We start from the raw sequence: 15,814 nt of genomic DNA on the forward strand, positions 1-15,814 counted from the left end.
TCTTAGAAGATTACTGTCCCTATTACAAATTAGTAGTTGATAGATGATCACAGGGATAGGGAGCATGTCATGGGGAATGCAGACAGCAGTAAGGTAATGGCTATGAATAGAGCCAGAGGGAAGATAATCAGGGGAATATAAATGTCTAACCAATGTACTGTACTTGAAACTAATAAGAAAAAGACTACTGTTCCCATTAAAAGTACAACATTAGCGAACCCCATTGTGTTTTATTTTTCTTTAGTAACTCTTTCTCCTTAAGTAGGTAATTATCATAGAATCTTAGGATAGTGACCTTGAATGAGATTGTCTGGACTGCAGCCTGTCCTCTGAGAGACAAACAAACAAACAAAACAAAAAACAAAGAGAGATCTTCTCTTTGTTTAGGGATAGTAAGAAGTTATTTTTGCTAATCTTGGATATCTTCAAGAAGGACCTCCACTAAAAGCAAATCTATCCTTTAATAGATTGTTCTGGTATATATTCTGGCAGTGGGGAAGTTTATGTAAAAACTAAAACCTCACTGATATAACTTCTTTTATAGCCTAAGGGGATATTAGAGAATGACTAATTACTACTTCATTGTAAAATTCCATTATTCACTCAAGCCATCCTGAAAACTTCATTCAGTGGTTATTTTTTGAGCACCTGCTGTGTGCAAGGCATCATACTGAATTGTGCTGAATGTGTTCTTGGAAGTCTTCAAGAATAACACTAGACAACCCAGCCACCCTGGATAGTTTAGAGTCAGATTTTTAATTTTTTGAATAATAATGGTGATTTACATTCACTGTACATTAATCCTCATACAATTTCCTGAGCTAGTGTTATCATACTCATTTTACAGATGAGGAAATCAAAGCTCAGCAACGTGAAGAGATATACTGCATATCATATAGCAGGGCCCTGATGATGTGAGCTCCTAAAGAGGATAAGTGTTAACATAGTACTTTACAGTTATCCAAATGCTTTTACTTATATTATCTCATCTAATTTTGTAAACGAAATGATAGTAGCTATTATTATATTGATTTTACAGATAACAATAGCCACTTCTATTTGTTATATACTTAATATTGCCAAGAGTTCCAGATAACTTATCAGATAAAGCCTAGTTAATGCATTGCTCACAATAACACTAATAAGTATCATTACCATATTACAGATGAGCCTTTGAGGCTCCCCAAATTTAAATGACTTGGTAGCACAATGGGAGCTATGATTCAAGCCTAGGCTTGTCTGCCCAGCAAAGTACACATGACCACTTTGCTGTATCCACTTTACCATGTTATCCTTTCTCATATTCCAGATGAGGAAGCTAAGGTTCAGAGTCAGCTAACACAACTAAGGTCATACAGCTTAGAAACAGTAGAGCTGAACTCCAACCCAGATCCTCTCATTAGAAAGCTCACTTGCTTCCCCTGCACTGGGCTGTTTCTCTGCACAAGGAGAACCAAAAGGCTGTATCTTACATCCAAGTTCCCTAATTCCTTTACATTGTGTTTAACTTTTATAATGTTAGTCATTCTTTACATTTCTTTGTATTTTTTCCCATTTGGGGGCAGAGAGCCCCCTATACTACTGGTACCAAGATATTACAGTAGAGGAATGGACACAGGTAAACTACTTGCTCTGGAAATCATATGGTCAGGTTAGATTAGAACTCAAATCCCAATTTGAGTCTTGTATGCCCAACTCACTTAGATGTGTGTTTCTTGTCCTTTTTGTGTTTTGAAAATGTTGCTTTAAAGAAGGCCTTGCCTTTATGAGATTGCTTCTGGTGCTGTAAATAATGCACCTTTTTCCATCTGAAGATCATTTACCATTTCTCTGAATAGTGAATTATATTAATGGTTAAAGCAAGGAAGTCAGTATCAGATGTATAACAAGGACCACTCACTCAGATTTGAAATGTTGCCAATCTATACAATCTCAGCCTTGAACATTTGAAAGTACAAAAGTTCATTACTTTAATGATCAAGTATCCTTTAGATTTCTGAAGGAAAAATTTATGGTAACCGTTTACAGTACTATACTTTTACTCAAATTACAAACTCAGGTAAATGTTCCTTAAAGTTGAATTGGATGAAATTTTTCTGTATGTTCGTTGATAGAGTAAACATCAGATAAATATCCAGATGTATTTAATTATTTTGACTCAAGGAAAGTATGTTCTATTTAGACAGTCTTTAAATAAATTATTTCTGAATTGAACAAATAAACAAGAAATAGTTGAAACAAAACGGCTTTGACTGTATAGAAAAACTTGAAAGCCTTTAAAAGAGGAATCATTTCAGAAAAAACCATGTCTTATTAGTCTCATTTTGATTTTTAGAGGTAAACCTGAATTGACTGTTCAAATATATTGATAGCTTTTGAAAATTAAGCTTTTCATATTCAGAGGCTGATAAGGTCATGTGGGAATAATTTTAAACCTATTACAAATGTATTAACTCCAATTCGGATGTTTTAACCATGGAACTATCCCTGTATCACCAAGAGTTAATGCTTATTGAGTGAATGCCTCTTATGCTAGTCCTCTCTTCATAGTTTTCTCATGTAATTCTCACATCCCTGTGGTTTAGATATTATCACTTCCCCGTCCCCTTTTATGGATGAGGAAAGTGAGGCTCAGAGTCACTGAATAATTAACCCAAGATTACACAGCTAGCAAATAGAAATCTCAGAACTTGAACCTAATTCTGAGCATTCCAAGGTCCATGGATATTCTGACACACAAAGTAGTCTTGTGAATGGCCTGATGTATTAGGATTTTAAAAATTAACAAACAATTTTAAAATTAGCAAAAGAAGTGCTTGCTTCGGCAGCACATATACACATACACTAAACTGGAACGATATGGAGAAGATTAGCATGGCCCTCCGCAAGGGTGACACACAAATTTGTGAAGCATTCCATAAAAATAAAAATAAAAAAAATATTAGCAGAAGAAATGTTAAGAGAAATTTGCTTATAATTTTGTTGGTTCAGCCCTCAAGTAAGAACAGAGCAGTTTGAAATACACACTTTGTCCACCCTGGGAACATAAAGCAAATTTACCTTTTTTAAAAAAATTTAAAAGGAGACCGAAGCTCTTTTGATGATTCTTCTTGGCCTTGATTTGAATTTGTGCCCCAGGAAATGCTGTAGAATACCTCAGGAGACTTTGTTACTCTCTACCCTAACAAGCTGGCAGCCCATTATTTTTATTATTACAGTAACTGTAGGTAACACTAGGTCACATTCCAAACATGTGACATTTTTTAAACAGATTCTAATAGGATTAAAGATATTTCCCTATTCTCCTGTTTTGGGTCATTTTCTTACTCTCCAGATGGTGATGAAACTTTTCAGTTCTTAATGGTAGTTGACTTTGAACTTAAGTTTTATCTTATCTTAAAAGTTGTTTTCTGGAGTAACTTTACCATGAGAATAATATAACCAGCTCCCCTTATGTGCTACTACCTGTCTTCTCATCTTTACCCTCAACCTCCTCACCCCCACGCTTAAAGGTGCCATCCCATTGACCAGCCCGGAAAGAAAGTGAGAAAGTGAACTGTGTTAAAAATCATGGAATCATGCACTTTAAAACCCAAAAACTACATCTGAAAGATAGTAGCTGGATATGCAACAGTAAAAGGCATCTATTCTTTATCCAAGTTAATTGTTAAAATTTTTTTTCTAACTTAAAAAAATTATGTAATGCATATTCATTGGAGTAATATTAGAAAATACAGAAAATAAATAAAATGGAATTCAGCTCTGTAAAGACAACTGAAACCTACTGTTTTCTAAATGACTAGTAGATGTTCCAAATAGAAATATTTATGTGGGAGAGAGAGGCGAGTAGTCCTTATGTGTGATTCATTTTGTTACTTTCATAGAGACTCAAAGTCTAGAAATCCTTGTGCTATACAGGGACTGAGAGGTGGGGTTGTAGGAAATAAATAGACCTTATGTATTCTCTTGTTTTTTTTTTTTTTTGCTTTGTCCTTTCTAAGTTTGGGTTGAATGTTGTATGGCCACAGCAGCTGGTATACTAAAGATTTCTCTTCTTTTTCCCAGACCCCAGGCAGGCACAATCTTCCCCACCGTGGTCTTATGACCAGTCTTACCCCTCCTACCTGAGCCAGATGACGTCCCCATCCATTCACTCTACCACCCCGCTGTCTTCCACTCGGGGCACTGGGCTTCCTGCCATCACCGACGTGCCCAGGCGCATTTCAGGTAAAGATCACACTTTAACTAAAAATCCCACTCCCAGGCAGGGTTGGGGTTGGGGTTGCAGGATGGGCCAAGTCTGTTTTATGTATGCTCACAGTTACTCTCTATTAGAGGCATGTGGGCAAGGGTTTGACAACGGGCAAACCAGGTCTTCTGAATTATGGGGTTATCAAATACCGTAACATTTTAGGTCAGGAGACTGAAAATCCACCAGAGATGGCATAATTTTCTTAAGATGATATCGGATGCCACCCAGTTTTAGTCCTGTTGACTTGTATCCCCATTGGTGGGCACTGTCTCATAACGAGGGCCTTCTCCTGAAGGTCTTATGCCAGGCCTTCCTCCGCTTGTATTTCTTTCTTTTCCTAACATCTACCTGTAAACCAAATTACAGTTATAGCACAGCCCTCCATTTCTAAAGGCTTTTAAATCCCAAAGTCCAAGCTAACCAGTTTCAAGGGAGAGCACCTGTAAACTTAAGATCTTTATCAGAAACTACTTATTTGAAGTGCAGTGAGGCCTGGAAGAATCTTAAAAGGCAATGTGTGGCTTCTGAGTAGCCAACTCAAGACTGAGGCAACCTTTCTATGAATTATGTAGTGCACTGGCGGCCCCAGTACTCACACATCTACTATTCCAAAGGCACCAAAAAAATCTGTGGCTTATGGTGGAAGTACATGTGGTAAACAACCTGGTCACCCCCTATCATAGAGAATTTATCATAGAAAGCCAGAGAGTGTCCACAAAGGCTTCAAACAGACCATTCGAGTGAAAGGCTCTTGGCCAACCATATGAGTTCTATGAATAAGAAAAAATAAATCTCTCAGTACACCCCAAAAGTACATACTACAGCATTGCCCCTGCGCCCCCTCCCCCATAAATAAAGAAGTAGACCCACAGAGGCACACACAGTTGGATCCTATATTTGTCAGACACTCTTCTCAGCGTTCGGGCTCCATGCACCTGTTTGACTCCTGGCCAGGTTAATGCCTTTCTTTCTTTTTCTTTGTGTTTCTGTCTCTGTTTCTCTCCCTCTCTCATTTTCTGCAAAGCTCGAAGCCGTTACTCACTCCGCTGAGTTGCATCACTGACAAGCTGAAGCTCCACCAGCAGGCTTGCAGGTTTTGATTAGTTCAGACTCCTTTATTTCTTTCAACTTGGGAGGAGGGAAGGCTTTGTTTCCCAAGCAAATAGCAGGAAAGGGCTCTCTGGTCCTAGTGCCTTCACATTTTCTGCAGCAGATGGACTCCCATAGGGGTGAGTAGGGAAAGAAGAGGGGTGGAGGGAGAACCTCGAGATTCTTTGGAAAACCATGTTATCACTTTTTAATATAACTGCTGTTTTCATGAATTACATGCTATTTATTGGGGAATTGTGAAGAGTATAAAATTTTAGTTATCATTTCCCTTTACTGGAATTACTATCTCCTTTAGGCAAATATCAATTAAAAACACAGGAAAGGATGAGTAAGGCACAGGGAGTAACAAGGGCTAATGTGGAATCAAAGACACAGTGTTGGGTGGTATTGAGTTAGTTCTGGTCATTCCTTCTGTATGTTACACATAGGGCCAACATGACACCATGTCAGGGCAGATTTGGGCCAGCTCGCTTCTGTTTAGGGTCCTCTGGGGCTTCCAACTGTCCAACCTTCTGTGGCTGAAGCAGGTTTTGCTATTTGTCCTCTGGCAATACCTGGAGGAAAAAACCACAGGGAGTGATTATAGCCTTAGAGACATTTGTCTATAGCACATTCTTACTGAGGTATATTCATGTATGAATTCACTGGGAAAACCATTGAAAATAACACTGAAAAAATGCTGCATAAATGGTAGTCATTATTGTTTATCATTTACATCTGTAATATAGAACACACAGATTACTTTGAGTCTATTTACTGATCATTATTTAAAACATTTCCATAAACAGAAGAGGCAGTAGGAGTAAAAAGTGCTTAATTATCTAGCTATATGTTGATTCGATGCCAATGGTAGGAATGAGCCTCTGCTTTAAACTAGTTTAAAATTGAGTTTAGTCCAGTTTTTTCCTCCTGCCCAAATATTTCTATGAGTTGTTACTGGCAAAGTAATACAGTGCCAGGGTGGGAGGATCTGTGTAAACATTAAAGTGAAGAGAACAGAAAATCCCTTTTGTCAGCATGTAGGGAAACAGGAAAAAAGAACTAGATATGGACTGTCAGAGAACTGGAGGCACCCTGATTTACCTGACCGGCTTTTGGGTGCGGGGCTGTGCCCACATGCTGCCTGGTAGACTCAGAGACTGAGTTATCTGGAGTGAGCACCATTTTCACTTCCCTGGGGATCAGTCCTAGGAATCTCCTTGGAGAGGAGCCCACCTCAGGTTCTGAGGTGCCAAGTTGCATAGTTTCTGTCTTATAATTCCCCTCAATATCTACAGCTGTGCCTAGGGTCCAAGATGCTATTTCTCTACCACGGACAGCTAAAATACTAACCTTCATACTCACCTTATCTCCAAACAGTCCTACGTTCACTTTTTTTGGTGCTTTTCAGAACAGTTCATGTTTTGTGTACTCACTTCCGTTCTCCCTGTATAAAGGGATACACAAAATAGTCTTGTATGATCATGGGTGAGAAAGAATAAAATTCCTCACTTGCATACAATAGGATTAGAGGTTCAGACCCAGGTTTGAGTCCCAGCTGTTACACATATATTAAGCCAGTTTCTTGTATCTCCGAAACTTAGTTTTATTATTAATTATTAAATAAGGATATAATATTTCTTTATTAAGGTTACTGTGAGGATTAAATGAGATGCTTTATGTAAAGTGCTTAGGAAAGGCCTGACACATTACATGCTAAACAGATTGTAACTGATATTATGAAGCTAAAACTTTTATAAAAATTATATATATATATAATTTACAGGCAAGCCCTGGCTTTAATGAATCAAGTACATAAAAATTTAAACTTTCAAAGGATATTTGCTTTATAAAATGGATCATCACAGAGAATATTTAAAATAAAAAAAACCTTGAAATATTTAAATATTTAAATGAGTTAGCACATAGAAGTACCCAATAAATCTGTACCATTATAATCATTATTATTCTGTAGATTTATGAAGAATATTTATAGAGCTAAAAGCAATTGGGAACCATTCACATAAAGTCAATAAAGCACTAAAAGAAAATAACTGTTTGGTTATAATGTTGGAAAATAGAAAATGTTCAGTTGAACTTACATGTAGTAGGCATGATCATGTTCTTTTCCAAAGGACCATAGGAATAAAAGCAATCAGAAAGATCTTTCAGAAAGAAATGTTCATAAAGAAATTTCATATCATCCTAAAACCAGGACAAAGAAAGACTGTGGTCGAATCTATTTAAGGACCTTCAGAGAATCCAATTTTATTTCCTTTTCAGATATCCTTTCTTCTGAGTAATATTTCAAGCATAGCTACAAATGCTAGAACTTAATGAATTACAATAATGACAATGTGATTATATTGTATAGTCCTATAGTCTCCCTCAAATCCTTTAGGGAAGCAAGGTGTAAATAAAATAATATGATAAAGGTTATGTTACCCATGATCTCTACTTTACTGCAAGGAGAGGTACAAATCCAGATATCTTAAAGTTCATAGGTGTAATACAAAAGAAGTATTCCTTAACCTTGAGTAGCCTTAAATATTATGAGCACAATAGCAGCAGTTACAGGTTTATGTCTGATGAATAAATTATTGTCATACATTGACTAATAGAGTCTACCTTATTATGATGAATTTAGTTCATATTCAGCTGAATTATAAAAATCAAACACTGCTTCTCAGAAACCAGCCCAGATACATTACAGTGGAGAGAAGCACTTGCAGGGGTTGGTTCCCCTTCCCTACCATACTTACTGATAAGTGTGGCCTTACTGCATAAAATCTGTATTTAAGTAGCACCCACTACCCCAAGTGATTTTATACATTATCTCATGTCATCTTGTGTGAGCATAAAAGAATATTCACGCTACAGAAGTAGCCAAAGTTTTTTCTCACTGATTCTGTTAAAAAGCAAGGTGTGGCAGGGTGAGGACCAGTAAACCTGACAACAACCTAAACCAGTGTATGTCTTTATCATCGTAATAACAATATCACTCATGGCAGTTTTGATGTTCAAAGCACTTGTGAGGTTTGGCATAAGGATTATAATTACTTTTCTGGAGATCATTACAGAATGCTATATAGTAAATAATTATGGACTTTCAAAATGTATTTTATGTAATTATCCTGCTATGAAAAGAAGCACAACTGATTAGTGAGTCTGATTCTTTGACTTATGGATCAGATTATGAGCTTTTCTTAGCACCTTAAAGGAGAGCCTACACAGGTTTATTTACTGCAAATAACTCCTCTCCTGTCCTACTCATCTGAGTGAAGTAGTTCAGATTAACCTAAGTCTGTGCCACTCTTCGACATCCACAAGGCTAAGTGAATTGACACCAGCATTTTTTGTGATCTTGGTCACTGTGCCCATGAATCTCTCTGACACTTTCTGGAGGGCTCTTAGAGACTTAGGGTACATGAATTAGACATGCAAGGGAAGGGTCATATATGTTGTTTGCCACAGTTACTCTGGGAGAGGCCAATACATATATGAATGATTTTTCTCTGCACTTGTAGGATTTTTTTTTTTTTTACGGGAGACAGATTTAAGAACTGTGATCTTTTCTATTTAAGCAAATAGTCTTGAATTTCTTCTTACAAAGTATTTAAATGTCAAAAAATTCCCCTTAAACATCTGCATAAGACTATTAAAGATGTCTCCATTTTTATGACTCAGTCACTAAACTATGATATTTCCGAAGGTCAGCAGAATAGGCATTAGTCTAATAAAGTTACTAAAAAAATTATTACTACCACAAAATTTAGAAATTGGCAGTAGAAAAATCCCATTTGATTATTCAAAGTATATTGAGAGGATTGGTTCATGTAATTTCAAACCCAGGAGTGTTTGATGCAGTTCATTTTGAAATGTCCCTTATAATGAGTTTCCATCAAGTCCCCTGAGTCAAGCTTTGAAACCGGTAGCTTCAGTAATGTGCTGCATATATGTGGACATTTATTTTAGCAGGGCCACTCTTAATTCATAGGAGGGAGTGACGCTGTAAGAGAGGTTAAAAGGAAAACTTCAGCAATTAATGCCAATAAACCAGAAAGTTAAAGCCACTGTAATAAAACAGTAGAACATCTACTTTTTACTACAGAACCATTCCTTTATTAAGAGCCACCTGTTTGATAGACACACCTTTGCCACAAGCAGCCACGGGCGAGTGATTAAGTTTAATAGGAGCCACTTTTATTTTGAAGGAGTTCTCTGTTTAAAGCCACAGAGGGGGAAGATATTAAATTTAATGGACCCTAAACAAAGGCAAGCCCTTGTTACCAATTGTATGTTCAATTTTTTCTTTATTATGTTGACTGTGATTTGTTGGGTTATTTTTGCATTCTATAAGTTGAACTTCATTCTGCTTTCTCTAAAAATAGGCTATCTTCTGACATGAGCAGAGGATGTTGTAATCTTATTGCTGTGGGTCCTAGTTCAGGGCATACCTGGACCTCAGTTTACTATAACTTTTGAGTTACTAATGCTGAGGACCCAAGAAATAATTTCCATTCCTACTAGATTAGTTGGGAATAGTTGGCCTTGCTCACAAAGCTAACTAAACTTGGTCATATGACTAGTTACTGTTACTTGTAGCTAGACCAAGGTACTGAATGAAATCTGCATACATGGTTTGACTAGTTTTATACATGGTTCTTGTCATTTGTTTTTGTGAATATTTATTTTTGATACATGTACAACCACCCACACATGGAGAAAAGATTTAGTAATGAAAGGAATCATGCTTATGCATGGATGGCAAAGACATGGTTATAAATTTTATTGAAAGATTTACTGCAGTCCCTTTCGTTTTTTTAAAAGAAAACTTGGTAGCTTGAACTTCAAAACCTCATGTCACCAAAAGTATTAAAGTTAATTTTCTAGTGACACGGTGGCTTCTGTGGTTCACTGGAATCTGAGAAGAGGGTGGAGGCAATTTAACAAAGGAAACCTGAGTTTTAGTTTCATTGTCACTAAAGGTGTTTTGCGTATTCTCAGGTATGTCAGTTCTTTTATTGTGTCTCAGTGGTCTGTGTAAGTGAATTACTCAGAATTGCCCATCCCCATGTCTCAGAGGTTCTTCAAGGAGTAAGACGATGTCCGTCCAGGGAATTTCTGTTCTTAGGACTTTAAGACAGTTTGCCTCATCTAATAAATACTAATGGAAAAACTAAGTTGTGTTATTAACTTCAAAAGAGTATAAACTCTATTATACATATTTATTTTTAAATTAATACTTTATTTTTAGAGCAATTTTAGATTTACAGAAAAGTCGAACATAAAGTACAGAATTCTTATATCCACTCCCCACTTTATCTTATTATTAACATCTTGCATTTGTGTGACATATTTGTTACAATTGATGAACCGATGCTAGTACATTATTATTAACCATAATTTATATCGGGGTTCACTCTCAGTGTTGTGCATGTCTATGAGTTTTACCAAATGCATGAATGCCATGTATCCACTATTAACTGAGTCATACAGAATAGTTTCATTGCCCTAAAAAGCCCCTGTGCTCCACCTATTTATCTCTCTTAACCTGTTTACCAGCCCCTGGCAACAGCTGAACTTTTTTCTGTCTCTATTTTTGCCTTTTCCAGAATGTTGTGTAATTGGAATCACATAGTATGTAGACTTTTCAGAGTGAATTCTTTCACTTAGCAATATGCATTTAATGTTCCTCTGTATCTTTTCATGGCTTTATAGCTCATTTCTTTTTACCACCAAATATTCCGTTGTAGGGATGTTGCAATACTTTAAAAACATCAAGACTGCTAATACCACCACACCATTTCCTTTTGTCACTGACTTTGTCAGTAATATTTATTTTTAGAAAGCTTTTCATGCATTCTTTCCTGGGGAAACACTTCCTCTGTCATAGCAGTTGTCACCAAATGGTCCAGATAATGGCTTTCCATACCTATGATCTATATTTTTTAATTAAAATTGTTGCTTTAGTTTGACTATACGTCAGCTACTATACATTTACTACATGGTCATTCATATCAATTCAAGTACAGACATACCCAGCTAAATATAACAGTCTCTTTATGTGGCTGCTTAGCTGCCTCCCAAATATTTAACTTGGATAGGTAAAGGATGCTCCTTTTCATTTAAGAATGCCTGATGGCATTCCTTAAGCATGTGATGCTATTTCACACTTCCATGCCAGTTTACTTCTGCATCCTCTGAGAATGGACCTGTTGATCCTTTTCAAGCATACCTTTCTTGACCACCACCTTCCTCATGGCGAATCACTCTTATATCTACACTCATCCATTTCTCATCTGTGTACATTGGACATACCTCTAATGTGTACATAGCTTCCTTTATATAATAATGTGATTACGTCTTTCCCCTTTTATAGGAGGTAAGCCTCTCAAGGATAGTGACAGTGTCTTACATAGCCTTGAATCCTTATAACCAAGCACAGTTTTTAGCACATGGTGAGTGCTCAGTAAATAGTTAATGAAACAAATATTAGTGAGAAAGAAGATAGAGAAAAAAAGGAAAGAATATAAACATGTAGAAGAAAAAAGGGAAAAAGAAGAGGAACAAGAAGAAAGATTTTGTTCACCTGGAACAACAAAGAAAGGGCAAAAACAAGAGAAACTTTTGTTGCCGATAAGGACAGGAAATAGCACAGTAAGAGTATGCATAAGCAGTATGTATTTTTATCTCCAAGTCTTTTTGCAATGTGTTTCATATTTAGAACACATATCAAGACTGCATCTGTTTCCAGAACTTGCTGCTAACAGTTAGTAATAATGCCAAAACATACTTTAGGTCCAACTTGAAACCAAATGATCAAATAGAATTTTTGATTTCTAATTTAGAGCCTGACATTAATTATAGCCATCATGTAATAAAGTGTCAAAGTCTTTTCTGAGAAAATGATAGAAATTACATTAACTAAGCTATAAACTGAAACAAAACTATTCCTCTAAAACAAAGCAAAGGATCTGGTTTTTACAGTTTTTTACCATTTCTCAGAAAGTGTTATCTTCTTCATTCTGAATTTTTCTTATGCTCTCCTTTCCCCTCCCCTTTTTACACCATTGCTGAATGATAGGGTTTCATGTCACCTTACTGTCCTGGTCAATGGGCTCTGGTCACACTACAGTTTGTCAGTGTCCCTATTAATGCTTGGCACCCAAAACCAAACTCCTTTATTCTTGGCCTTGCTTAGTGCAGCCTAAAGTGGTAACTATGTCACACTGTTTTCTTGTATTAGCCACTTCTGTCATGCATTTCTCCCATTTTTTATTTTTACAAGTTCGTTTTTTGATCCAAGTATGATAATTTATAGTTATTCCTATTAGATTTATCTTATTTAATTCAAGTAATAGTTGATGCTTCTCGAAAACTTTTTGGATTTTTATAATGTCACCCAATAATATAGTAGCCTTTTGCATTCCTTCCGACCTGAGATGTCCTTCTTTGGTTGATTTTAATCATTTCAAGTCAGTTCAGCAAATACATGGCACATACTTAAAATGTGTTTAGGTAGGCAATGAATAAAAGTGAATAGAAGACATTATCACTGCCTACAGGAAGCTTTGAGTCTCATTTAGGAGATGATATATTGCAAGTATGACACAGTTACCTACATTATGATAACAGCCTCTGTAAATGCCAGAATATTCAAATAATGCTCAGGATTTTAGTGAAAAGAGATCTCTTTTGCTCCTCTACATAACCAACTTAAAACGTTCTCCCTTAGGAAATTAAAAAATCAATTCCATTCTGCTCAGATTATACTTTTACTCTGAATTGCTGCAACAATTACATTTTCAACTGAAAAAAATAATTACATTTGTTGACATGTGTGGTTTCTTAAGGTTTCTTAAGGTATGCCAAGAATATATAAGATCTTATCTTTTCCCAGTTAGATTGAAAGCTCCCCTAGGCCAAGTGCCTGGCCTTCTAATCCTTTGCTATTTCTCAGTGTAACTCCTAGTTTCATGTTCTGCATGGAGGTTCATGAGAAGTATTTGCACACAGCGGAAAGGTCTACCCAGTTATCAGTGCTACATGCTTCAGGGTTACTTATGCTATGATTGTCATTAGGAAATGGCTAATAGATCTAAAAGTATGATTGTATATAGACCAATGACGATTGCCATTTACCTTAATTTCATATTTCATATCCACAAATATGTTGTAAAATTTTCTACACTCTCTTTTAAAGTGAAGCAAAACTGTTAGCTCTATGCTATAACATATATGCACATATGTATGTATTCATTTCTTTACTACATTTAGGATAAATATACATATAAATATTCTTGACAGATCTATTTAGGATATTAATAAATATCAGCTTAAGGTACTACTTACTTTTTTCAGGAAAAATAAGACCATTGAAATATCATGTCTTAGTATGATCTTGTTACTTCATTGAACAAGATAAAGTAATTGATTACTACTGGTGAAAAAAGGGATGATAAACTTCATGACTATTTTAAGTTAGTTTTTGGTTTGTCAGTATATAGAAATAGCTATAAGGAGAAACTTAGAAAGAAAGATATAATTTGAAAGAGGTTACTAAACATGTAAAAAGCTTTTTTATAATTTTATAATTAAAATCCTATACGATAAAATGGAAATGATGGCATTTTAATTTAAATTGTTCAAAGTCATTTTCAGACATTTTTTTTGAACAGTCCAAAGTTGTTTGCAGCCTCCTTTCTTGTTTTTTTTTTTTTTCTTGAAAAACAAATAGGAAGGTTTATATTAAATCGAGTCAGAATTAAATGACTTGGTCTGAGGCAAGTCTAGGAACCCATTTTATTATTATTATTTTTTTGATGTGACTCAAGAAATTCATGATATCTAAGTCCATGAAGTCATTTAAATTGAAATAAAATGCTGCTTAGGCAACATTGTCCCTGAATATCTCAAAGGATTTTTTAAGCAGGAAGGTGTCATATCTATTTCAGAGAGACCTTGGCCTTAAGTGACTCACCTAGAAACATGGCAGCCAAGCACGGCAGACTAGGGTAAAACCAGCGTTTTTGTATCCAAAGTCCACCGCTCTCTTCCCAACCAAAGCAATCACCGTTCCAACTCCCTGTTGTCATTAGTAATAATGCTATACTTAATGGAGTAATAATAACAAATATAATGATGATTATATACACTCCACTCTGTGCCAAGGAGAGCAGTGATTCATGATAAATCAATAAACCCGTTGATGTGGTCTCAATCTATACATAATCAAGAACCCTTATTAAACAAAAACTACAAAGGAAGTAAAAACAGGCTTGGAAAAGAGGAAAAAGTCTGATAATAGTGTTGTGGTTCCCACCATTAAGAACAAACAAACCCATAAGCTCTCAAACTACACCTTTGGAAAACAATATATTTTCACTGTTACTTAAAGGTATGGTAGAGTATTGACTAAAAGGTTCAAAAAATGAAAGGGTTTGACCCCCTGGACAGTTAACAGAGAAAGTCAAAGTGGTTTTCTGACCTGAGAAGTTGGTAGTTATCACAAGTAGTGTACCTTTGAAGCATTAGTTGTCTTGGCTTTTCATACACTCTGATAATCTCTGTCTTTTAATTGGTGTATTTAGAATATTCACATTCAAAATGATTTTCAATATGGTTGTATTAATGTCTACTGTATTTGTTACTGTTTTCTATTTATTGCTTTTGTTTTACCCTGTTTTTGTCTTCCGCTCTTTTTCCACCTTTTGTGGTTTTAATTGAGTGTTTTATGTGATTCCATTTTCTCTCCTCCTTAGCATATCAGTTATACTTTTTTTTTTTGGTCATTTATTAGTGGTTGCCCTAGCATTTGAAGTGTACATTTACAACTACCCCAAGTGTACTTTCAATAACACTGCATTGTATCATGGTTAGTGTGAGTACTTTAAAATTGATAAACATCAGTGTACAGGTTTTGTGTGGGCATAAGTTTTCAGCTCCTTTGGGTAAATGCCAAGGAGTATAATTGCTCGATCACACGGTAAGAGTCTATTTAGCTTTGTAAGAAACTGCCAAATTCTTTCCTAAAGTGGTTATACCATTTTGCATTTCCACCAGCAATGAAAGAGATTTTCCATTGCTCCACATAATCTCTGTGTGTCTTTATATTTAAAGTGGGTTTCTTCTAGACAATATATAGTTGGGTTTTGTTTTATGATGTGATGAGGAAGACACATTTAAGCTGAGATCTAGCAATCTCTGTCTGAATTTGTACATTTTAGACCATGGACATTCAAAGTGATTATTGATATAGTTGGATTAATTTCCCTTTGAAGAGTTAGTAAAACTTTAAATAACCTCTTTAATCTAGCAAGTGATTAAAGCACTTAAATTAGGACGTGCACCTCAAAGGAGGATTGAATGCAACATTGATAAAATGTTGCTCAATAAAATTGTGTTGAATTGGTTTAGTTTGTCAGAAAAACATCTCTTCCAAGGCCCAGGCATATGGCACAGTGATTAAAC

The 15,814-nt window shown here is 35.7% G+C and overlaps 1 protein-coding gene and 1 pseudogene across 5 annotated transcripts in view; both read left to right on the plus strand.

The window, feature by feature from the left end:
- RUNX2 (RUNX family transcription factor 2) overlaps positions 1 to 15,814 on the plus strand; it is a 206,591-nt gene that overhangs the window by 168,905 nt on the left and 21,872 nt on the right. For 4 of the 5 annotated variants that reach the window (XM_016131171.2, XM_016131173.2, XM_036229754.1 and 1 more), the window contains one exon: positions 4,066 to 4,227. The exons of the other annotated variant lie outside the window; for it this stretch is intronic. In XM_016131171.2, the coding sequence (XP_015986657.2) occupies positions 4,066 to 4,227 (162 nt within the window). The remainder of the gene's footprint in view (positions 1 to 4,065; positions 4,228 to 15,814) is intronic. 5 annotated transcript variants of the gene reach the window in all.
- LOC118606446 lies at positions 2,813 to 2,925 on the plus strand (annotated as a pseudogene).

This window comes from Rousettus aegyptiacus, unplaced genomic scaffold (genome assembly GCF_014176215.1).
Source record: "Rousettus aegyptiacus isolate mRouAeg1 unplaced genomic scaffold, mRouAeg1.p scaffold_m13_p_1, whole genome shotgun sequence".
In the NCBI taxonomy this organism is placed as follows: Eukaryota; Metazoa; Chordata; class Mammalia; order Chiroptera; family Pteropodidae; genus Rousettus; species Rousettus aegyptiacus.